At 38.0% G+C, this 25,596-nt stretch overlaps 1 protein-coding gene across 2 annotated transcripts in view; it reads right to left on the bottom strand.

Annotated features, from left to right (window-relative positions):
• Positions 1-18,346: 18,346 nt before the first annotated feature.
• Positions 18,347-25,596, bottom strand: part of IARS1 (isoleucyl-tRNA synthetase 1) — a 110,443-nt gene continuing 103,193 nt past the window's right edge. For both annotated transcript variants that reach the window (XM_050904485.1, XM_050904484.1), the window contains exons 33-35: positions 24,617-24,760; positions 23,490-23,642; positions 18,347-18,967 (exon numbers count right to left, since the gene is read on the bottom strand). In XM_050904485.1, coding sequence (XP_050760442.1) covers positions 18,885-18,967; positions 23,490-23,642; positions 24,617-24,760 — 380 coding nt within the window. In that variant the 3' untranslated portion in view covers positions 18,347-18,884. The remainder of the gene's footprint in view (positions 18,968-23,489; positions 23,643-24,616; positions 24,761-25,596) is intronic.

The raw sequence follows: 25,596 nt of genomic DNA, 5'->3' as shown, positions 1-25,596 counted from the left end.
TGTATTAAAGCATGTAACTATGATGTTTTCATATCATATATACATAACATCTTCCATCCCAAGAAATCCTTATGCACTTACAGAGTTTACCTTTGAAGTGGTGTTGGTGCCAAATGGCAACGCTAGGAATGAAAGTGAACAATACTTGATCTGCCAAAAATGTAGCAGTGCGTAGATTAACAGAGCAAAGTGCAATCGTAAAACCTGTCATCATTCTTTATGAAGCAGGCAGAAATGTTGTACGAGGAGTTGTTATACAACAGTACAGAGCTTTGTGAAATATGAGGACCAGGAAGGATTTTTGGAGTACCTATATTTGACTCGCAGCCTTGAAGTCCTACTCTTTTGTAACGAATTCGGACATTTAATTACCAGAATGTTCAGACCCAGCCTTCGTTGCTATTAAGAAAAAACTCCCATGGTATCATATGCCACCAAACTATGGCATAAGTCCAGCATCTGATACAGTAGAAAGCATATCCCTGTGAATCGCCAGTGTGATCTCCTGCAGTAATTTCACACGCTCACATCGCAGTCTCCCAGTGAAAAGCCAACCAGTCCTAAATCTCTATTGTTTTAAGAGCAAAAGTAATGACAGACAAAGGCTGTGACTGTAACACATTCTGTGACATTGCCATGAAGGTTTATAGCAGTCAGCATGAGGAAGTTGCTTTTTGCATTTAACGTTTGAATGTCATATGCACTACAGGAGAAGACTAGGAGAAGATAACAAAAACCTGCCCTCTGCTTTGTTTGAAAAAAAAAAAAGGTTGACCAGAGGATTATTAGATATATTGTGATATTCTGCAACCATCATTTCACAGTTCTAATTCAGTATCAAAGCAAAAATAGTCAAGTGCAAAGCACACATTATCTTTGCACTTACATGAAATGACCTTGATATGGCCTAGCTTCAGCTATGCAGAAAGTAGAGGGACTTCAACATCCATCTGATGTTAGAAGCAATTGTATAGGCCAGACACAGGGCCTGAACAGAGTTCCTATGCTGACCCTGTTGGCACTAGTGACCCTGGCTAGAAATAAAATTGACTAAAAGTTACCAATTGATTTCTCTATAAAATAAATCTGGTGCTTCCCTGGCAAAAAGAATTCTCAAACTCTAAGTAATTCGTTAAACCTGACATAAAGTTGATGATCTTGCACCCAAAAGCACTTAGTCAGAAACAACACAAAAGGCCATTTTCTGCAGCATTTAGAACTTGATGGAGGTGTCCACAACACTTTTATTCTAAAAAAACAAGCAAAAATCCCCACCAAACAACAAGAAGCCTGCAAAAAGAGGATACAAAAACCACCATAACAAAAAAGAATCAGAAGAATATGGCGAATGGAGAGAACATAATATTATGATTGAATATTTTCTGAAAGGACCACAAGTTAGTTTGCCAGATGCATAATCTGACTTGGTTTGTCATAATCTACTGAATACATGTATGTAAATGGGGGCAGAACAACTTTTTTTACCCCTGAATTCATTAGCAGTCACAAAGTTCCTTTATATGCATAGAGTAAATTGTGAGAAGGAGCTTTTTGCAATATTCAGACCTTTTTGCAACACATTGAGACAATCCTCTTAAGTTATGCAGTAAGTCTGCTTTAAAAAAATCCAAAATCCTGTATAACACCCATTCCACAGATTACTGTGAGAAATCAGTTGGTAAAATTAAAAGTTTTAGTAAGAATGGCATCATTTTAAGAACCACTTACATATTTTGTTGAATTTATTTATTCACAAGGAAGTACACGAGGGAGAATGCTCAAGTGGATGCAGTGTTGAATTAAAACCCCTGAAAACACTGTAGATGTGAGGAACAAAAGGCAGTGAACTATTGAATGTTAAATCATAGCACAGTTATTTTACAGTTCAGAAAGAAAAACAACTTTTAGCTGTATTTTGAGGACAGTAGTCATAATCACAAAAAAATCTCCTCAAACACGGTTCTTTTCTTTTGATTTTTCAACTATTTGTTTGACTTTGTTTTCCGAGAAAAAATACTGATAGAGTGAAATAGGCGCCAGTTTGCATAACCCTTAGCGCTAGTAACAAAGATTTTGAATGTGGAGGATAATTAAATCCTTGGACATGGGATGTGGGTCATTTCAGAAGCAAGAGTAAAATCCAAAAAAGCAGTGAAAACAGAGCAGCATCTAAAGGTCAGTACTGGAAAACAAGCTGAGTATTGGCAAACTTGTCTCGACATTCCTACAAATTTAAAGTCAGTCCTTGCTTTCTACAGCAGTTTCCCAAGAGGAAACAGAATAATTGATTTAAATACTAGTTGTCATCAATGGTTTCAGTAGAAATTTCCAGAAAAAATACTACAAAAAATTCCTAAAAGAAAATATTTATCAATAACACAGAATTCATGTTGCGAATAAAAGTGGATTTAGCATGGCAAACAGAATCTAGACATGGTCCCAGTGGTCATTTTATAAATACCAGATTTAGCTTGCTGCTGTTTGGATAAGAATAATTCATTTGCTCTGAGAATAATAACATCTTAAAAGATCTTCTTCGGATTGAACGTTGTAAATTACATTCGTGCTGTTTTGTTGGGAAGCCCACTTACCTTTCATACTTAAACGCTTAATAAAAACCAGCACAAGGGCAAGGCAAATCTGCCAACATGCATTTTAAGCAAGTGATTGCTTTAGTTCATAGATGCCAGGAAAAACAATCAGGAAGCCCTTGGTTCCACTCAGGAGACCCCTGTCACTGCAAAAGGAAGTTAACAATGCTGGTAGGCTGCTCTGCAATTTATCAACATTGAAGTCTGCTTTTTCACTTTTTCAGCTTCTAGCCAAAACTTCTACTAATGAATATAGTACTTATTTCTCCAATGCACTCTATAAATAATCACTTTGAATCTCTTAGCAATTACTACAAATGAGCTCTGAGGTGAGATGAACATAAGCATTCCTGTCAGACATGGAGAGACTCAGGTACCTCCAAGCCAAGTACTTGCAAATTAATCCCACAATTACCAGCGTGCCTGATACGATGTGCTGTCTGAGTAGTTTATGTGCTTAACTGCATATGGAAATGGCAGCAGCGAGACAGTTCATGTTCTTAGCATGTACGGCCCTAACATTTGCGTGTGATCTCACCTGCAGGCTTTAGTTCTTAAGAGTGGGTTCTTACCAGGATCTTACCTGTACATTTAATATATAATCATGATTACATAGGTTTATATTCATTATACTCAACCACGATGCTGAAGTTTAGAGCATTCTTCTTAGACTCTAGTGTGTGTGTACTCACATACATACAAACATATGTATACACACATATATAAAACAATGAAAAAAGTAAGTACATCCAGATGGCATTCCATGTCTCCTAAGACCTCTTCAGTATCACCATTTGCATCTTTCCATTATCTGGAGAGGAATTTAAGGTGACTACACACCTAAATTAGGCACTTTAATAGGATTCATCTCTTACGTTTTTTTATAATTAAATCCATATATCTGTCTAATGATCTTGGACATGTATTCTAGTGGTGAGTGCAAACAGCAGGAAGGAAAAAATGTGGACATGGAATACGTTACGGATGCAAAAAGTACAAGCCTTTTTTCTTATTTTTCATTCAGCTTTTTGTTTTCTTGTAGCATTTCAGCAACATATTGATTTATATTCACCTGGAACTTTTAGGTAAAAAATTACTCCCAGTTTAAAACTACTTGTAGTTCTTTCTCGGATAATAAATTCTGATTTTATTTGCATCAGCATAAATTTATAGCGTCAACTGATTGCCCCAGATAAGAGAGGAAAAAATCTAAAAAGGTTCTGTATTAATGGCAAAAAAGACAGACAGGCTCCTGGGCTGCGTTAGGCAGAGCATTGCCAGCAGGTTGAGGGAGGTGATCTGTTCCCCCTTCTCAGCAGTGGTGACACACATCTAGAGTGCAGGGTCCAGCGCTGGTGAGCTCCCAGTACGAGAGAGGCATGGACTTACTGGCACGAGTTCAGTAAAGGGCCAGGGAGAGCTTTAGGAGACTGGAGCGTCTGTCATAGGAGGAGAGGCTGAGAGTGCCGGGACAGTTCAGCCTGGAGAAGAGAAGGCTCAGGGGGATTTTATTCATGTGGCTAAATTCCCAATGGCGTGGAATAAAGAAGACAGAGCCAGGCTCTTCTCAGTGGTGCCCAGTGACAGGACAAGAGGCAGTGGGCACAAACTGAATTCCAGGAAATTCCATCTGAACATAAAAAAAACCCCAAAACCAAAACCCCACCTTTTTTTTACTGCGAGGGTGGTCAAACAGTGGCAGAGATTGCCCAGAGAGGTTGTGGACTCTCCCCTCCTTGGAGATACTCAAAACCCAACTGGACACAGTCCTGGGTAACCTGCTGTAGTTGAACAGGCTTTGAGCAGGGAAGCTGGAGGTGCCTTCCAGCCTCAACTATTCTATATTCCATACGGATGAATGAAATTAGCCGCTCCTCCACCACCCTGATCGAACAGATTTGTTGAAACTTCTTTCTTATTTCTATTGCTATGAAAATTGTCATTTAAAGTTTTAAACCTGATCTTTATCATCAACAACAATTTACTGACAAAGAGCATCCAAACCACAGTATCTCTCAATCTAACTTTCTACACAATTTTTAATTAATCATGGATCAACATAGGGACAAATTTTATTTTAAAATGCTTTTCTGGAGCGACCCGAGTTTCTCCAGACTTACTGATCCTGGAAGTACTACCTTATCTCTAGCATCTTCTGGTGATAATTGGATCAAAACTACCTTGGGGATAGTGTTTGACACAGAATACCATTATGTTGCACAAAAATATCGCACCCAGACACCCACCCCCTGAAGTTTTAAGATTTAATTACCTCTTAGAGATGGTTTAAACTTTTCTTATATGTATGTGGTATCCTAACACAAACAAGTCATTGGGAGAAGTATTATTCTCTTAAAATGAAATTTGCATGTTTTAGGTTTCTCTGCAACGTCTAGGCAAATGGTATTTTGCTACTAGTCTGCTATTGCTTCTGGGCTGATGCATAGTCTATCCTCATTTACAAACACTACCTAATGAGGCAAATATTACTTTTATGTATTACATTACAATTTATATATCTCACCAAAATAAACAATTTTCTGACTGAATAGCAGAAGAAAACAAAAAAATCTGATGTACAATATTTCCTGAGGTGGCAACTAAAAAGGTTATTAGACACAAATAGCTGTCCTAATTATGCCTAGAAAGCTTGGATCTCAGCAGCAGGAATGAACTGGGGTATGTCGGAAAATAAAAGCTAGAATAACATTTGAAAAGATCGTGGGTGGTGGTCTGCCAGTCCTTCCATGGTGGTGGCTTGCTAAAACAGTTCTGGGATGACTGGTGAGACTGAAAAGTCTGTGAGTCCTTCAGAAATGCTCCTGTTTGCAATTCGATGACTTGCTTTCTCCAGGAATTAACAGGTTGGGATGAGCATCAAGACTTTTTTCCCCAATACCTCTGGTTACTCCAAACTGTTTCCTTACTTTCTCTGTTGATGAAGAAAGGAACAAGGTATTTGCACAGAATGGCGGTACCAAAGATGGACTGTTCTGTTAACAGCGGAAGGAAGCAGGCAGGGCTAGGTCTTGTAAATTAAGTTATCACTGTTTCCTCTTTAAGTTTTCTACGTGTCTGGTTTATTTCTTGGTTAAACCAATGTTCATTAGTTGTTTCTGCATTTAGTCTCCAACAATTGGCAAAATTGAAAATACACGTTAGATTCAATGTTATGAGAGCTTCAGTAAGGAAAATCCAGGAATTTCTGCACTAAGGCAAATGTTAAAGGTTTAGATGAGGCAGGGAATCAACTCACAGTGCAAAGTAGTATCTGCCCAGATAGGATGATCATCTTGTAATCTGCATATAAGCACAGAGGACAGTCTTAAGTGTATGTTCAGTTATGTAAGACCAAAGAAAGCAGACCTAGGTATGAAGATACAATATTTGAAAAAAGGTTGTTTTATTATACAAGACAAGAATAAACCCATAAGGGAAAAGCAACCGTCTTTCATAGCACAGCAAAAAGATACCAGCAAATCTTCATCCATTCCTTAAAACTTCTCACAGACTATGTTCACACATTACTTTTAATGAACTGCGATGGCATATATTAATCAGAAAGTCTATACTAAAGCAGCAATTATTGCAAAGTTCTACAATTATAAGGGGGTGTTCGAGTAGATGTACTTAGTACAAATTAATATTCTTTTAATTATATAACTTACTGAGATCTGAATGAAAATGAAGCTATACAGTGGCATGCTCTTTGAGTTGGCAGTCGTAGTGGCTTCTCAGTGGTAGGCATACATGGCAAAGCTTCACCAATCTCTCATCTTTTTTCCCCCCTCTCCTATTCATTTATCATATGGTTACACAAAAACAGCAGGGAAATGAATTATGCATATTTTTTAGCACACTGAAAAGTTAATGAAAAGTTAAATACAACTTACATGTGTGATTGCACAAAGCACTTATTTGACCTTGCTAAGCTTTAAAAGGCATTCTAAGATTAGCCTGGCATGTATTTCAAGTGTACAAAAAAAATACAAAATTGGTTCTTAAAATGCTAGTACAGACTGTTTCATGCCTAAATCCTCATTATGTTCAGGGTATTTATAGGAAATGACTCAACTTTAAAGTGGGTAAAGACAAGTAAACCCTCCTTTCTTGTGGAAAAGTGGTGCTCGTATATTCAGATGCTACCTCGTCAAGCTACAACCTTCAATACATGATGTTTCGCATAGAAATGAACAAAGACTATGCAAATGTTTCCATGTACCCATTTTTGTCAACGTGATTGTGAAGCATTGCAGCATTTTACAGTTGAGGAAATGGGAGGGAGGGGACAGAAAGAAGTGAAGAAGGGGAAAGAAAAACCCAGCCCTTTCACCCGTTTCAGTTTCAGGGTTTGCATGCAAACTTGGGAGCCCCAGAAAGCCCATGATGACACTTTCATCCTCCAGCTCACTTTTGCTTTTCCATCATTTGTTGTATTTCATTTTAATGTTAGGCCTTGATCCTCTTATTAGCCACAGGGGAAAGCAAATTACATGAAAATGAATAGAGATACTAAGGATAGAACAAACTCCCATACTTCCAGCAATACATAAGCAACACAAAAATAGAATATGTTTTATTCTATGCTTTATTTCCTGTTCTTGTGTAGCAATGGAGAACACGGCAGTTCAAGATCTTATGTACCATGCTGTACCAATTCACCATCCCTACAAGGAAGACAATGGTAAGAGTTGCTTCTGTTTACCCATTTGTGAAATAGAGACAATAGTTTAAGGAGTTGAAAAGATTCATATTTAGTTTGATATTTGTAAGAAGTTTCAAGGTCAGCAATTTAGATATTGTAATCGAGATGTAAAAAAGTTATTTCATTAATTCAGCTCTGCTCTCCTGAGAACACCTGGACTAAGTTTCAGCCTCAGCTGTTAGAGGCATATCAGGTCTAGGTTTTCTTTACCAACAAGCTTTATCCAAAGAATGGGAGGATGAAGGATGTTACTGTTGTCTCTCAAAATGGTAAATATAGATGAGCTGTGGGAAGTGATTTTTAATATCACTGTTATATTAGAAAATAGACTATCCAACAGAAAACCATAAATGACACTCAGACAGGTGCACATGTACCAGCAACCACAGTTCTCATCTCAAATCCTTACTAACTTGCTCTTGACCTTAAATCCCTAAGAGCTTCACTAATTAAACTAAAAAAATATTTTTATTTTTGTGTAAATAGTCACTTTCCTTGATTAAATCTGTATCTCTACCTGTACACCCTCTTTGTTTGTACTCATTATTGTATTGTATTATTATGGAACTCCTGATTTCCAAAGTAAAACCAAGTTCTGTATGTCTGATCAACAGCTATAAAAATTTATTCTCCCAAATGCGCCCCTTTGTATCATGTTCTCTATTTTTGCCACCTCTGAATTAATATAACACATTGCAGCTTTTCTATGGTTTTAGTATTAGCCATTTAATCATGACATTAAGTGTATCTGAAAGCTGGACTTAGCACAAAATTCAACAGTCTGCTGATTAAGTGGAGCATCTTACTGAAAGCAGACAGCAATTCTTCCAGAGGTACCTGGGCTTTCTACTAAGCTCAAAAAACCCAAAGTGCTGCTTTTAAATTTCTTTGGAAAACCACTAACAGATGAAGATTTGTCTGCTTCAGAAACTGCCTCTTCTTCCTCAGCTTAATACTGAGGAGTTGTGATCACTCACCAGTGCTCTGGCAGTGCATGCTGCAAGCAGCTCTTCTATGTAACATCCCTTGACTTCCTTAAATGCAACAGTTGTTCAAACTAGCTGGTCTCCAGAGAACATTGGTACGGCTTTATTTGTGAAAGACAGGAACTAGGACCTTTATTTTACAAGCAAAAAATGGTTGAGTTCTAGTTTGAAATGATCTCTTACATTCAGTCTCCCTCTAGTTTCATCGTTACAGATCATACCTTTAATGGTCAGCAGGGAAGTCCGAGTCTTGGTTGCAAGTTTTATGATGCTGAAATCAAAATTAAGAACAACTATACTTTATGCAATAAAATTGTGCTCAGATGACTACTTCAACTATTACTGACACTAACTGGTACCACCACTGTCACACTGTGATTTCATTGTGTCCTAAATTCTGGCACTGGGGAACAATTCCTTTCTGAAACAACCAGTGTCATAGGTAGCTTTTCATTGCTGACATACATGCTAAACATCTGCATTTTGTAAATGACACTAACATGTTTATGTGAACAGAGATAAGGTACTGCTCTGAGAACGTCTTTCCAGGTTAGGGGATATATTCAACAAGGCTGGAAAAACTTCGGAACCAGTTCTGGAGTATTGTAATAAGAGACATGAGCAGGTAGAAAATTCTGTTAACCTTACAGCTCTGCACTTTGTTTAGAGCCCCAAAATGGAATTAATTTGCTTTCTGTTGTTAAGATGACCATAAGACTGAGACTATCATATTACCAACCTCCACGAGCCCCCCAAAAAAGAGAAGCCTCACTGTAACTGTCTTCTACTGATAATATCCTGTGTAATATAGGAAAATGCCAAGAAATCCATAACACAAAACCACTAGCTACAACTATAAAATATTTTAATAACTGTTTTGAAGGGAATGATAAATTTTTTCAAATTGATTCTTATTCCATTGAAAAAATAGTTTTAAATTGGTAATATTTTAGGCATATTATTACAAAGGTGTATAAAACCTGTTTGATATTATTGCCCCGTGTAAATTACTTTGGCCTCTTGCAACTCTTAACACCCTAAAACCATCTGCTTAAGGAGACAATCTTGCAATAAAGACTACGCGTACCCTGTGTTTCTGTTCCCTTGTCTTCTCTTTCTCCTTGCTGTGTACAATTGCATGAAAATCTTTCACTTTGTTCCGACTTCATTCCTTTTCTCTTCCCCCCTCCTATTATAATGGAAACTATTTAAGAATTAGCGTGCTGCTAGTGACTCCTGGGTCAGTTTCTCTGGTTTTGTTTTGACATCATGTAACAAAGATTAATTTGGATTCAGGCTCTGAATGGCAGCTTTGGGAGGAATACAGCAGACAGAGCCGATACTTTGCTACTGAGCTAAGTAGAAAGCTGGACAAGATTCGCAGGCTTCAAGTTAATGTATTAACTTCTAAAAATGCAAACCTACAAAATAATCAGCATATTTCTTTGCCTTAAAAGAAATAATGGTTTTGGATTTTTATTCCCCTCAATGACTTCACTGTTCATGTCACATATGCATGATGTAATTAATGAGTAAAGTCACAGTTTCATTTAGCAACTCATGCACTTCACAAAAGAAATCTGAAAGTAGGAATTAACTCAGGACAGACCGAGAGCCAAGTCTTCAAAGAGACCCTTAATGTTTAAAAATATAAATACACATTATTGAACAGTCAGCTGCAAAATGCCTTTCTGGAAAACAGCAAAGTAACATGACTACCATTCTTAAGAAGTTCAAAGTGTGTCAGTGAAGGCGGCGGGGGGAAGATGTTAAGACTGGACCCCCGGCAGCAGTCACCACATTCATGCCTTTCAGGTTCAGCACAGAGACGAGTCCTGCTTAAGAAACGTAGCTTTGAGTCTAATAATCTCTTGAGTCCATACACAAGAAACTAGAATAGAAGGGCAGGAGTGAAAAACCGCTGTGCAGCCAGTTGCCAAAACACGCTCACAGTCAAAGAACAATGTTGCAATGCGCAAGGTACCATCACAGAGAAATATGGAAAAGGGAAGCAATGCTTTGAGATCCTTAGTGTTTTGCTGTGCAACTTCAGGTTAGTACATCTCCTAAGAAATCTACCCTAATTATAGGCCTGTGCATGCACTGAGAGGCCAGCTGAAAACAATATTTTACACAATAATAGAGGTCACTGCTAAATATTTGACAATTTTGTCAAACTCAGTTTTGATAACATTGCTGTCATTCTTCATGATACGCCTTTTGTGTTTCTATTTTGTATTTGATGATACCACCAGAAAAATGTCATTCGGACACAGACCATTAAGTCTACATTTGTAGTACCCTTTTGTAGATTTTTCCATTTTTTAATGATGAATGTTACTGGTTCTTTGCTATTTTCCTTGGGGGAAGAAAGACATCTATTTGGATTACGTATAGCCTGAAATAGCCAGTGTTTTTTGGCTAATGTACAGAAGTGATAAAAATGAAAGCACAGATTCACAGGGCAGTGGCTGTACTCAGCCATGGAGTGGAAGAGATTCGAGGCCTTCTGTAAAATTGAGATTCAGAACTCCGTATTATAAAATGCAGAAAGTCTAGCACCGGACATAGGTTAGGAAAGAATAGTAATCCTGCGATGTTGACCATCAATACACTTGAAACATCACAAATATAGATGTTCTGATACCATGCCAGCATCAGTGATTACATCCTCGCATAATCACTGCGTAAGAGACAGTACATGGCTGCTTTTTGACTTTTTTCTTCAGAGATACTCAATTTTTCCTTAATTTAATTGTAGGGTGGGGAAAATAGAAACTCCTGTGGCTGTTTACCAGTTAATCTGCTTTGTTAGTTTTGAACTGTAAGTTTATGCCACCGAGAGGAGGGCAAAGCAGCTGAGAAAGACATTTAAAAAAAAGACCATTAAAAAAACAAGGGTAAAGGGGAACCCAAGACACTTTTCTGTGCTAATTCATCTGGAGAATTAAGATCAGGACTAAGCTCCTCCCAAGTGCACAAGACTAATAGTATCATCCAATGATTTGCAGTATAAGCTGAATATTCCAGTTTGATTTTGTCCTCTCTGTTGCCCTTTGGGGCAAGTAGCCATTATGCACATAGATAAATATAAACTGTGTTGGTTTTTTTTGTAATCCCCTTTCTGTGCCTTTAATACAGTCACTTTCATTCCTCTGACAGAGCTGATCATTTAAGTTAGATGCTAGTTGTTTAACATCAGGTGGATGACAGATTCTTGAAGGTACCCAAATCCAAATATTGCCAGCAAAATCTGCTAGTGCATCTGGCTTGTACATATAATAGCTGATAAACCACATACAGAATAGCCTACTATGTGTATTCAAATGCAGGTCTGACTCACCTAAGCAGCATTTGTGCTGGCATGCTTCTTTCAGATGACATTAGAATAGTTAAATATAAAAATCACAGAGTGCAGTAAAAGCATTCAAGGTGCCACAGAGGTGTTCAGACATCAGAATGATGGACACATTATTATAGACATCTGAATAGAAAACATACCTTAGAACTAATAAAGTTTATTTTCTTCTTTCCATGGTAATTTTCATAGATTAGCTAATGACAGGCTGAAATTTGTCAGGAACTTTTTGAAAACTCATCTTTTCCTTAGGGTGACAAAATAATTTAAAAAAATGGGTCACAAAAGGCTTTGAGAGCTTTTCCAGTCTAGCCCCAGCTCCAGGAAGAACAATCTATATCCAAGCTATTCCTTGGAGACCCTCTCATAACCCCTTCTTAAACCCATCCTTGATGAAACACCTGTCACCTTCCTAGGCCACCCATTCTAGGGACAGATTATTCTTATAATCAGAAGGCTTTTCCTGATGTGCGGCCTAAATTCCCATCCAATTTAACTGCAAGCCTCTTGGAAACTAGTTCATTACTATTCTCTTTGCAATTAGTATTTATTTCTTGGAAGACTTATCACATCTCACCCTCAGTCTTCTCTGCTGTAGACTAAACATGCCAATTCTTCCAGTCTTTCCACACAGGTCATGTTTCCCAGACCTTATTCCTGCTTCTCCTCACTGGCTTCCCTCCAAACGGTCAACATCTTCCTCATAGCATGGTTCCCGAAATCAGACACGGTGCTGCAGTAGGAACCTTATCAGTACTTGAGTGGAAAGATCACTTCATCATCTTACAGATAGTCTTGTTTATACAGCCCAGTGCTTGCTTTTTTGGTACATGTGTTGTTTGGCAAGAGTATGAAATTATTAGTTCTTGTTTAATTACTAACCCATCGCAACTCCCTTTACTGTAAAGCTCTTGGTTTCTAAGAGCATAAGCCTACTTTTTGGCTTGTTCAGTTGACACAGTAAGCAACTTTTCTTTTTCATCTTACAAACATTCACTTATCTTCAGGAATATTCAGGGTCCTTCATCCTTGTTTAGATTATATCATGTCCATAAGCAAGATTTGCAGTATAAGATCTCTTAAATTAAATTTGCCATGCTGCTTCTATCTTCCCCTCCTGCCACTCGCAATGCATGGCATATCATATTTGTAAGCAATGTAAGTCCCAAAGATCCCATGATTTTGGGGTTTGCCAGCACTACTAATCACAGAACACATGCTCGCTCTCTAAATTTTGATAGTCTTTACCTTTACAAAATTGCTGACTTGAAAAGTAAAGGAAATTTGTCCTTCAGGTATACTGGAAATGATATTCCATGGAAGTACCTTACGCACAGCTGTCCAGCTGTCATACTTGATCAAATCTAGCAAATATTAAGTGCCAGGGTGCATTTTGCTTATTTGGGAGATTTCAGCTGCGCTGTTTTGAACATTAAAGGGAACTGGAACAAACTGCAAAATTAGGATAATGTATACAGAACTCCCTTATCTCTGACCCAGGAAATTCTTAAAAAATATTTAAATATCTTTAGGGGCAATTTTATTGTAATTGCATCTACAAGGAACTTTAGAAGTCTTCTGAGGAGCTTTGTGACCCCTCATTAGAACTTTGTACAGACAGAGACTGGAAATTAACTGAAATACCCAGACAGACTGAAATAGGAACCTTTTTTCCCCCACAATTACATAAAAGCTATAATTATATTTGTTACATAAACATCTTAACTGGGGAAAACATTAGATAATTGAAGACACCCCCTCCCCCCAACCCCAGTTAACCACCACTCACAGCACAGCAAGAGGAAAATTCACTCAGCAAATAGTGTTCACACTGTAAAGCTGCTTCCGTGCGTGGATGACACTCTGCTGCTCGCTCTTTCGTTCCATCTTTCAAAGGAAGACGTTAAAGGAACCTATTTGAGACTATTTTGAAGTTCACCTTTTGTTATGCAGTTGCATACATTATTTTTTCAATCTGTTTAATCAGTGTCAAGAGTCTATCCCATAAGAAATCAGATAAAGAGCAAAAAAATGACTTGACATACTGAATAATTGCTTTGTGCTGAACCAGTAATGACAAGAATACCTAGACTCCACCTTTGCTGACAGAAAAACTGAGAGATTCTGAGTTGCAAAAGGGTCGTGCAGCTGATCAGCTGCTATTCAACTTGCAACAGGATGAGGAGAAACAATTATTTTTTCTCTCCTTAAAACCATTCTTCTCTCTGGAAGGAAGTTACTTGCAGGAGGATACCAATAGTCACTACTTTTTACTGCATGAAAGCAAAACAGAAATGCAAGTTTGACTGTTGTACGTTCAACTGAAAAAGGAAATAAAACTACTACGGTAAATTAGTATGGTATATAGCAAGCCTGACCCACCATTACATTGATTTATTCTGAGGAAAGATGGAAACTGGACTGACAGGGAACAGACAGCCCTGTCGCTATACTGTCCACACAGCTTTCCTGGTGTATCTCGGCTAAGCCTGACAAGGATGTGATCCTGTCACCAGTCTCGGTCAATGCCAGGCCCTTTTGCTAAATATGCTGTCAAGGGTGCCAGTGAGGATCAGCTACTGAACTCCCATCTGGTAGAAATGGGACAGCTAGCAAATCACTTTGAGCCCAAATCAGCCTCCACAGATTCAAGGGGGAGTTGTTTGAGACAAGGAGGGGAAAAAAGGCAGGGGGGGAGACAGCTGGGGGGGGGGGGGGGGGGGGGGAAGATGTCTCCATTTTTCTTTAAGCCACAGCACCATGATTTCTGGATACAGCTGTAACAACAGATCTATTTTGTACCAGTGCCTACAGCTCCCCGACAGCGAAAAGCTGGTTCAGCAGAGTCCAGCTCTTGCACATCACTGGATGCTGCGCACATTTCAATGAGTTTGAGAGCGCTGTATTGCTATCAGGTGAAAGGCAACAGTGGAAGGTCAGCAGACTGCATCAGCATTCAAGGATACAAACTCCTACAGAGTACAATAAATGGTGTAACACAGTTCTGTGAGTGCCTAGGTAGTGTTCTTCTCTACGCAGGCAGAGGCAATAGTGGTCTGGGACCTAATTTGTATAACAAGCTATTTAAGAGGGAAGCTAATTGAAGTATATAAATCCTAAAGAGTATCACATCAAGCCAAGATACTATTATTAGCCCAACCTAGATGAGGTTATAGAAGTGCATTAAAAAACCTCAAAAAAATTAGTAGGAAACATTCCCCACTTCAAGATCCCATGAGACAAATTCTCTCAAGCAGTGATTAGATATTATCCAGAATAATAAAAAAAGAATACTAAAAATGGATGTGGAGAAGGAAGGTAGAAAAAGCACAAGTTCACCCAAATGGGTCACAACTTGTTTCTAACGTTCACTGTCGGTATGTTTTAGAGATAAGAGATCATAGCCAACTAAAAGAGCAGCAGCTGAAAGTAAAATTAAACTATAATTCTGCAACAAAATGATTTTTTTAATTACATGCTACTTATGTAAAAGATTGATGTAAAGTTAACTGACCCAGAAGCATTTTCAGCAGTGTCCTCTGATAAACTCTGGTCTCATTCTTCCATTACCTGTCCTAAGCATATTGAATTTTCCCCTCTGCCAGCTTTTACTGATCCTACCAAAGTCAGAAATAGCATTTACGGGCATTTCCATCCTTGCGATATGATCAGACTGGAGAGTGCAAGGGCACACTCCGGTTTCTCTTCCAGTCATCACAACCCATGAGGAGTATGTGAATGTGGACAGACAGCCACAGCTGAGAAACGAAAAGCAACAGGGTAAAAAAACCCAACCCAACCCACCAAAACAGAGAAAGGAAAAGGAAGAAGGAGAAAGGAAGAATGAAAAGCACGTGCAGTGAAGAAAGGAGACCAAGGTGAAGCAGAGCAAGAGAAGCACCAATGAGCACCACACACTATTTCTGACCCTGGAGATTAAATCCATAACCCTGGAAAGAAACAGGTAGCGTAACTTTGTGCCCATACAACACCCACTTCACTTTAAAGAATCAATACCTTAAGAAAAAAGCACAGTCAAGCTACATGAAGAGCCAACAGCTTTAAACTTCGTTGTTTACACTGCATGCCCTACAGAGTACATCTACTTGAAAAGTTCCTCCTCTAATTTTTAAGCTCAAGCCTCACTTGGAAAAGAAAAACAGATCTTAGTGAAGGGTTTCTTGGGTCAGCTTCTCTAAAGACAGATTTAGGGCTCGCTGAACACACTCCTTGACAAAGAAGAGAGTGTTCCATTTCTTTGAAAGATAATCCTTTGTGCTACACTGCCACTTGGAACGAGACTTCCACCATTCCCTGTTCGCATACCGAGAGCAAGCGGAAGTACTTTCTTACACTGTTCAAAGTGTGGTACCATTTACTTCCAGCTCAAGCAATATGAATATATATCTGTATTTTACTAAAATGAAAGCAATGCAGCTAGATAACATTAAGGCAAATCTAGGAGACATCCATCTCTATTCAAACATGAAGTGCCAGGTAGGCAGCATCCCTCCATTAAGGCTGTGTCTGAATACAAGTGCACATTACAGGTGCACTCTGTAGCTACACTGTGGGGAGGCTGTAAAAGCAGTTCAACATTCCGCTACCTTTTTGGCCATATTTTGTCTCTTTTTTTGTGGTAAGACTAGAAACCGACAGTAGAGCACTCCTCCAGCCTCCTGTTTGCACGTGAAGCTGTGGTGAAACAGGATGAAAAACCCCTATGCTTCACGTCTAGTTTGTAGTCTATCATCATCTCCTTTTGAAATAAAGGCTTGCCTCCCTCTGGTTTTTAGGTTGCTCTTCCGAGTACGGTATAAACTCTGTTATTCCATAAACACTCTCAGAGAAGCAGGTAATGGGTAGTTATGCTAATACAGCAACCTTCATGCAGCCTCATGCGCAAACTAACCAGACTAATTTCAGGTCTACAAAAATAAAGTGCTGTCTTTGCTAACTTTGTCTTAAAGCCTATTGCCTTTGCATAGGTCTTGAAGAACTAAGGGACACATATAGAATTATCAGCAATATTTTTCCTTCACCCCTTTCCTGCAAATAATTTAAATCCTTTACCTCTGACTGTAAGTTTTATCAGCATGCCTTCATGTATTTTAACAGAGCATCACAGGCAGTGCTATTCTGCAGAACATCTTCACAGAGAAAGCTCACGTATAAAGGCAAGGGAAAGGCCAGTTTTCATTTTCAGTATAAAGCAGTCATTTACTTCAAGAAAATCCAAGAAACCCAATTCAACTATACCTCATGTGAAGTATGAGATTATTGGACTCAGGTCACAAGAAGTATTTCTTCTCTTATGGGCAGATTACTTTTTACATTAAGCAGCTATAAATGTATTTGAGAAAGATAAAAGGTTCCGTTGAAGATTATCTTTTTCTGTTTGTAACTCAGAGTGAATTCATAAATTTTGGCTGGGCTTTTAATTCCCTGGAAAGCATATATATATATATATATATAAAAATCTAATCCAGTTCTTACACAGAACTTGGCCAGCCAACATCCTTAGAAATAAAAAAAATACACAAAATGCTAAATCCCAAATAACCCTTTAAAAATGCAAGGAATGTTGTCCCCTTAGATTGTCTCATTAAGAATGAGGTTAGATTGCAATCATTTGCCATCTTCATTTATTCTCCATAAATAATAAAGCAGTTATTCAGCTTAGGAACAGCAATCTTACCTTCACAGAAGACATAACCTGGACGTTTTTAATGTGACAAAAAAAAAAAACCAATACAAATTTGATTTCCATGTCACTACGTCAATAAAAAGATAAGCAAGCTGACTTACAGGGAAAGGTAGAGGGCAATGTCCAATACTCATTAAACTGAACAGGCCAGTGATTCAGTAGGTTCAGGCACTGACATTTTTAATACTGATAAAAATAATTTTATGTAAGCTGAATGCCAAAGACTTGATTTACTTCAAACGAGTACTTACAATTTTGGTATGGTCCACTAGAGCACAGTAGTTACACAGAACATTTATTTATAGTTATTCCCACTAACACAGTGTTATCACAAAACCCCTTTGGTTTATATTCATAGTGTAAAGATGAAAAACACAGAGCAATGGAAAAACATGCTAAGCAAGACTGTTATTCTTACTAATGTTACCCTCTGTTAATACTCTTGTTCGCAGTGTACGTAATCTTGTTCTCAGGAAGCTAATAAAGGCACAGCAGCGAAGGCAGCTGCACGCACGTACACCTTCTCAAGTTCAGTACGCTGTACAATAGCAAGTTTCAACACTGATTAACAACACTATTGAAATGCAGTGAAACTTAAGTGTGCTTAAGTTTCTAGTTTAAGTTAACTAGTCAAAAAACATCCTCAAACTGAAAAAAGGTTGCCTGTTATTTCACTTGCCTACAGATACACAAGTTAATGCTAAAACATTTGGCAAGTTAATATTGACTATTATAAAAACTAAAAAACCAACACTAATTTCAATCTAAAACTGCTTTTAAATCTGAAACCAAAGCGAACAACCCTCCTCCCCAAAAACCCTAACCAAACAAAATCCCCCAAACCTGTCAGGATCACAATCCAACCAGTCACTGGCATTCAGTATGGACATTTTCAGATTTCAAGTTTTGCTAGGTTTTCCTGATCTATACAGTGTGCTAAGTGTTGTCTTCTTTAGAAAATGTAAGGAAGCAAAGCAGTCTGAACTCAGGGAAACAAGAGTTTGGAGATGAAGCAAATTTATTGTTCCAAGTGCTGAAATTGGGGAATATTTTAAATCAACAGCCACACACTTCATGAAAATCCAGCTAGTATGAATGAACAAATCCAGGTAACCCTTAAATAAGTTTCAAAGCTATTGTAACATGGTATATGTATCATAGAGCCTTGTAGGTAACCCATGGTTTAGAAAATCAAAGATGCCCTCTGCATAAAGGACAGGCAGAGAAGAGCATCACTGAGGTACTAGTCCCACTTCTTTCAGGCAAATTACTGCATAGATATCTAAGGTTAAGGAATTTGACATTTTTCTGAACAGCTTTTACAGTATCATAAGATAACATAATGAAAATACATTGTATTTGAAACCAAAAGAGCAGCATATTAGACATGCACTGGTAGAAAACATCCTGTGTGCAATTTGAGATGTTAAAAGTACCATACACAACTTGGATGTTAATCTAAAAGCATACTAATTTAATTCGACTTCATTTTTTGTGGAAAAAAGTCTACACGGTCTTATTCATAAAAATGGAATCCTCAACATTCAGCTGTGGTGGGTATAACACGAACATACACAGTCTTCATGTTCAAGTTCTTCATGGAGATGTCCTTTCTGATCTCTGAACCAAAAAAACAAGAGAGAAACAGAACACAGTCAGTGCTCTTGCTTACAGGTAAAACTATGAACACTTTTTTTTTCTTTCTTTCTTTCTTCAGACAGTTCTGCTGGTTCAATCAAAATGGGACTAGGACAGGAACTGCTCAGCTCAAAATTCCCTCCTGTTAAAGCACGGTGCATTAAAGGAAGGGTCACCACACGTCAGGATTGCCACTGCAGGAGCTGAACATACTGTTCTAGGTTACAAAGTAGAATTTTTTGAAAGCCCATGTCAGCCCAGAGCGCCCAGCTTCGCATCCACACAGAGTAATATCTAGTTCAGAAAATTATTTTATAGTGCAATGATATGAAGTCAACATTAACAATACAACATAATGCACTGAAAACCAGAGTCCCTTATAAACATTATGTAAGAATGGCCATACAGATGATCCATCTCCTCTAGTATCCCACCTCTGACAGAATATAGAACAACGTACGTGTGAAGGAGTACCAGAATAAGAACATGCATACATTAACTTGAGTTTTATACGTAAAGCAAGGATTGTAGTAGCATCTGCTGAAAAACTAATGTTGCAATCTTGTCGAGTATGCCTAAAGAATTTCATACCATACCAGATCAATTCCTTAAGTCTTTTCATAGCTGTATGCACACAGTTTATAACAGTAATAGGATAAAGTCTCACCAACAAACCTCTTTTAAGGATATAGCATATTTCCAACAGGCCGATTCAGGGTGTATAATTATTTATGAAACACAAACACGGAGCAATCGCACTTTGTGGCTACAGAAAAAGTCACCTGCAGAGGTCGTAGGAACTGGAAGTCTCCTTCACTATTCTCACCACCTTACAGAGCATTTTTCCCAAGAAGTTAGATGCTTGCCAGCTCAATGTTTCCCAGCGCCCGTCAGCTGTAGCAAGCTACCCCAATAACAGAGCAGATTGTTTTGAATACTGGGAGGTACAGCTTTGGAACAAAAGTCATCTGGATAAGAAATATACCAGAGGCCTCTCTACTAAGAAACTTCAAAGTGGTAACCACAAATACATACACTGAAACCAAAGCAAAAGAATATCGGGGGTTACAGTGTTACTCTGCACACTAGAATCCCTACAGACAACACAAGCAAATAAAAGATAATTTTAAATTTTGGCACTAGAGTTAGCACAAATGACAGATTAATAACATTCAGAATGGCTGGGTGTTTTTTCAGTAGAAACAATTTTGTAGTGTTCTGCACTGTATCACAGAACTGACGTCTGATATTCACGCTGCTCTAACGTGGGCTCACCTCCAGCTGCGAGAGACCAAAGCGGTGTGTGTGTGGTGCGGGGAGGCAAGTCTGTGACAAAGGGCATCCATGGAGATAATGTAAAAGCAGTTTAGTTTTCAGTAACATGATGTCCAAGTGAAAACTGATCCTAGAAATGGCAGCAAGGAGTTTTGTTTCCATGTAACAGCATGCAAGCTTCTTCTAACATTAAGGCTCCCATCTTTCTTTGAACAATATTTCATTTTTAGACTGAGCAGATATACTCTGCATCAAAGTTTAAAAGCCATCTATTAATTAAAGAATTAAGAAGCCCTTATGGATCATGATGGTACTGTTTTTAAGGAGTTCTCTTCCAGTGTAGTGCTCTGCTCTAAGCAGCTGAATACCCATCCACAGAGCTAAAAGAGTGGAGGTATAATCCAATTCAGCAATTAGGGCTTTATTCCCTCATTAACCTTCCTTCCCTCCCCAGGAAAATGTTACATCAGTATGTAAAAAAGCTATTTTGGTCTGCAGAAACAGCCAAACAAACTACGAACTTGGTCTCAAAGTCTTTTTTTAATTACTTATTTTTAAAATCCTGAAAAATGAGGAACTACACGAAGCTACTATTTTCAACAGTATTTAACATAATAATTACTTTTAGAAATTGGAAACTTGATTATCAACAAAATGTAAGGACATCCTCCTTTCTGTGCCAATTCCTCCAAAGGAAGGCTTTGAAGTTAGCACATTAAAAAGTATTACCTTCATCCTGAATGTGTCTCTGAATCAGCTACCTGTAACTCGTGTTTCAATCTCATGAATAAGCAACGCTCACCACTGACATTTATTTATAGAATGTTTTTCCAATATTACAAAGGGGGTGAAAACCACATTTGTTTCTGCAAAGTTGGCAAGCTTTTGTGCAATAGACAGCAGATGCCCAACTGCCTGTACCTGACAACATTTATAAAAATAATGTTTTCAAAACTGATACCTCATTTTCCACCAAGTGATTTTTTTTTTCTTTTTATAAAAGAGGCATCAACCTTCCAATTCATGGGTTATTTTCTTCAAATGTTTCAAATTGTTAACAGCAAATAATTTTTTATTTTTAGAATAAACCATTAAAAAAAACCTACTCAAGAGACCGCACTTTTTTTGTTTTGAAAGTAAGACCTCGAAATATATTGATAAAAGGATGAATAGGGGATTATAAAGTTGCAACAATACACATAAACATTGATTGACCTGATGTTTTCCAGAGGCATCAAAATATTTGTTTTATATGCAGCACTTATTTATCATAAAAGAGATCTGAAGATAAAGTACAACCATTTCAGTGTTTATACGATTTAAAAATGTTATTAAGAGAGCTGCATGGTGAGAATTGAATCTGAGATAGCAGCAGCATAGCTATATGGCATAAGCATGTGTTAGCTACACAAATAAACCTCCAGGACCAAGTTCTCTAAATTCTGAGTCTAAAAAAGACCAAATCAGTTGTTTTAACCTTCAAAGAGTTATCAAATCTGATCTTTCACATCATGGTGAATTGTCACTTTATACACTTTATTTAAAGTTTAAATAGTTCTGGAGAATTCATACTACAAATATGCTATAGTGATTCAACTGATTGCCCTTTTAAGTAAAGGCATTTTAAAAATCCTTACTTAAACTGAGACTTAAAGGCTATACATTTTCCTGTTCTGTCAGTTACTTCCCTCTTCCAAAGCTCAAAAGTTTTTCACAATAGTTATTTTAGTATCTTAACTAAATCATACGCTGCTGTGAATCCCTTTTGCCCTGTGATAGAAGCCAACGATAGAAACCAAAAAAGAAATATGTATAACATCAATTGCTCCCGAATGGCTAAATTCCTAGTCAGCAAGCCTTTGCGCATAAATACATGTTTTGTTTATGCAAATGACGTGTGGTTGATATACTTGGTTCTTACACCTTGTGCTGTTTCTAAACACTACAGTCTCCAGTTCTCTCTGTTTGTTAACACCATTCAGCACATTATTTTTAGCATTAGCTCAAACTATCACTAGAAAGTCTCATCAACATTTGAGATCCATTTTACTTACAAAAATGGCTTCCGAATAAACAAGAATTCAGGTCACATGAAATAAAAAAACAACCAAAAATCCACAACAAAACCCCCCACCCCTTACTTGCTCTGATTCTAATCTATCCTACTTGAATCCCTTCACCCCAGGTGGACAGGTAAGTGACCCCAGTTGTAGCCAGCTACACTAGAGAGCTACACTCTTCCTCCCCTCATCAGCTGAGGGGCACCTCCTGAAGAAATTCATCCCATCCTAGGATTAGATAACTAGTTTAAACAAGATGTCTAACTTCTGGACAGGTAACCTAACATGTGATAAGTCAAGGTTAAGTGTCATGTATCCCTCCCAAACAGCTTGTAAACCATGCCACTCTGATAAACTGGAGACAGAACCCTTTGCATCATTTCATTTGAAGAGCTGAATTGTCCTGAATACACAGAAGTACCTGGTGGGTGTTTTTTACCATGTAGTTTCCAATCCATTCTTCCTGTCAAATGAAGTCCCAAACCTTTCTCAGGTCCAACTTTTTAGCACTACAGGTGGCTACATCTTCAGTCTTATCTTTCTCATGAATCAGAGATTTTTGTCTCTAAGCCTCACCATCTGTCTGTGGTTTTGGAAGACTAACATTTCAGATATGTGACTGCGTGATAAAGCTTCCTACTTCCCAGGTATTCCGAATGAATTGCAGCTGCCGTGCCCTACTAAGTCTGACCTACTCACACAACTCTAAAATAGATCCGTTACTCTTTTCCACCTACTTCCATTCTCCAAAAGGAAGGGAAAAAAATAATATCTGCAACAATACGAATGTTACAGGAACAATTTGAACAGGTTCTTAAAATATTCACATGCACTTCTAGGAGGAGAGTCACTCTCTCCGCTTAGTCACAGCAGCATGTAACTACCATTTACATTGCTGACTGACCTTTCTGTTTCAAAAGGAAGAAACTTTTACAGAACTTGTCTTGGCCATTTCATGAAGGGAATGCATTAGAGCTTTGAATTTCTAAATGTGTATGTGTGCTGAAAGGATTTTATTAAATAAATATTGAATTACTGGGCAAAATTAGAAACCAATGTGTAAATTGTGTGCATTTGGTAATTAAACTAGATCTCAGGTTACATTAGCTGCTCCTCAACAAAAACTTCCAAGTATCCTTGGACAAGCAAACCGGAAGGTTTGTGCTTACCCTGAGTTTGCGCTTCATCCAGGAACAATTTTAGCCTCCTGCTTCTGAGCCCAAAAACTTTTGCCGTTTCGTGTAGAAGACCTTGGTATGTTAATCCATTCTGACCAACAGGGTTTTCCATTAGAAGAGTTCCCACCGTTCCCTTCTGACATTCTGAACAAGATAAACAGTTGAATCACTACTGGTGAGGAATGATATTATTTCATTTATCTTAGTAAATCGAAATTTAGGATTTCTTCTTCCATTTCATCTCCATTTCCTCACAGTGCTGAGTAATTACCAATACCAACCTACTTACAGATATTCACTAAATAAGTTCATGAATTACAGAATCGGAAGTATAAGTGATTACTAACAGCTTGACAAAGGAAAACTTTGCAGAATTCTTTACATGGGTCAGCAGGATAACCTAGAGACTGGGACACGTGAAATATTTCAACAGGACACACAAACCACTAAGAACTACAGAAGCTCACAAAGTACCTTCTGATGACTGAATCCCCAGTTAAAAACCACATTTTTGGCCCAAGTAGGTTCCCAGTAGTGTCAATAAGATTCCACATGGACAGTCCAGAAAGGACTCGTACCAGGGCAGAGATTAAGAGCAAGTTACTAACAACATAGCTGTTCCAACATGAGGTTTCAGAGTAGAAGTTACAAGACTAGCAGCTCTGAAACACAATTACATACACATATCTATACTCCAGATCAGGTTAATAGTACCATTCATTTGGCTTTTAAATAGCTCTAAGAAATGTTTCATAGGCTGTTTACAATGCCTTGATAAAGAGCTGGCTCCTCCTTCATTTTTGGTCAGTTTTAGACTCAGCCTTTTAAAATAAGCTGCACAGGTGAGCTGATGGCCAGAAATAGGAAAACAATGCTGAAGGGCTCGTGTTTAAATGCTTATCTCAAACTGGCTCTCCTTTTTCTTTTATGAAGAGAGGGAGAAAAGCTAAATATAAAGACTGTGTTTATTAGAAAGCAAATAGTAGGAAAAAATAAACAAAATCACCATCTACCAATGAAAATGTATGTACTTATCTTCATCAGTAAGCGATGGTGTCCAAAACTTATATCACAAAAAGCTCAGCCTGTAAATGAGGCGAGATCAGCATCCTACATACCTTGTGGTTTTGCATTCATTAACTGCAAGTTGATATACTGGCAGAGCAGAGCATCAGGAGAGTTGATCAGAGCAGGTGCTGACCCTGTTGTCACATGTAGAGTCTTTCCGCTGAGACTAAGCAAGTCAGTTTTGTTTATCAGTTCTGAAAAAGAAAATGAGACCAGTCAGACCATTACAGGGAAGCCGAGGCCCAGTTCTCACTGGATTACCTGACAACGAGTCTTTCTAACTACTGATTCCACTGTGGAAGCGTTTCCCTCTTTGCAATTCCTTCCTTAAGAAAGAGCAGTTCTCCATTTTGAAAAATGGAATTCGTGCAGAAATATTTTGTTTTCTTAACAACACAGAGTACTTTGCTGTGGAAATTAGCTCCTACATAACATTTCTTACGCACATACATATACAATGTGATTACTTATGCAATAAAAACAGTTAAATAACTTAAAACAAGCACGAAATTTTTCACTTAAGCCAACAATTTCTATGTCATTAAACCCCATGATCTTTGCCTGTACCCTGACTTCCCTAGCTGAAGCAGCACTGGGTATGTGTTACTATGCAACATCAGGACACTTCCCTCATTAAACTCCAGATGACAATAAATGTAAAATCAGTGGCTGGTTAGCTCATGAATAATGCCCTCTGCATTAATATTTGTGTTTAATGTCAACAACAGCTGATGATTCAGCAGATGACTCCAGCCATGCATATTAAGAAAATGGTGGAAGATCAGACCCAAAATAGGACCCATGTCTCAAAGGGTTTTAGAATTAATACCAGCACCTTGAAAGCACTCCGATGAGAAGCTAATGAGGTTTCTGTAATACAAATGATAGGCAGGGCTGCAGTCTGTGCTACCTACATGAGCCTGTCTATCACAGAGGTAAAAAAAGCTGCTGAGAGCCACGACATTAAAGATACAGAAAAATAACATCACTCTCTGCTACAAAGCTTTTGCAGCTACAAAAGAACTCCAAA

This window comes from Gymnogyps californianus, chromosome 13 (assembly GCF_018139145.2).
Source record: "Gymnogyps californianus isolate 813 chromosome 13, ASM1813914v2, whole genome shotgun sequence".
Lineage (NCBI taxonomy): Eukaryota > Metazoa > Chordata > Aves > Accipitriformes > Cathartidae > Gymnogyps > Gymnogyps californianus.
The sequence above is the reverse complement of the archived record's forward strand: the minus strand, read 5'-3'. Positions and strand labels throughout refer to the sequence as shown.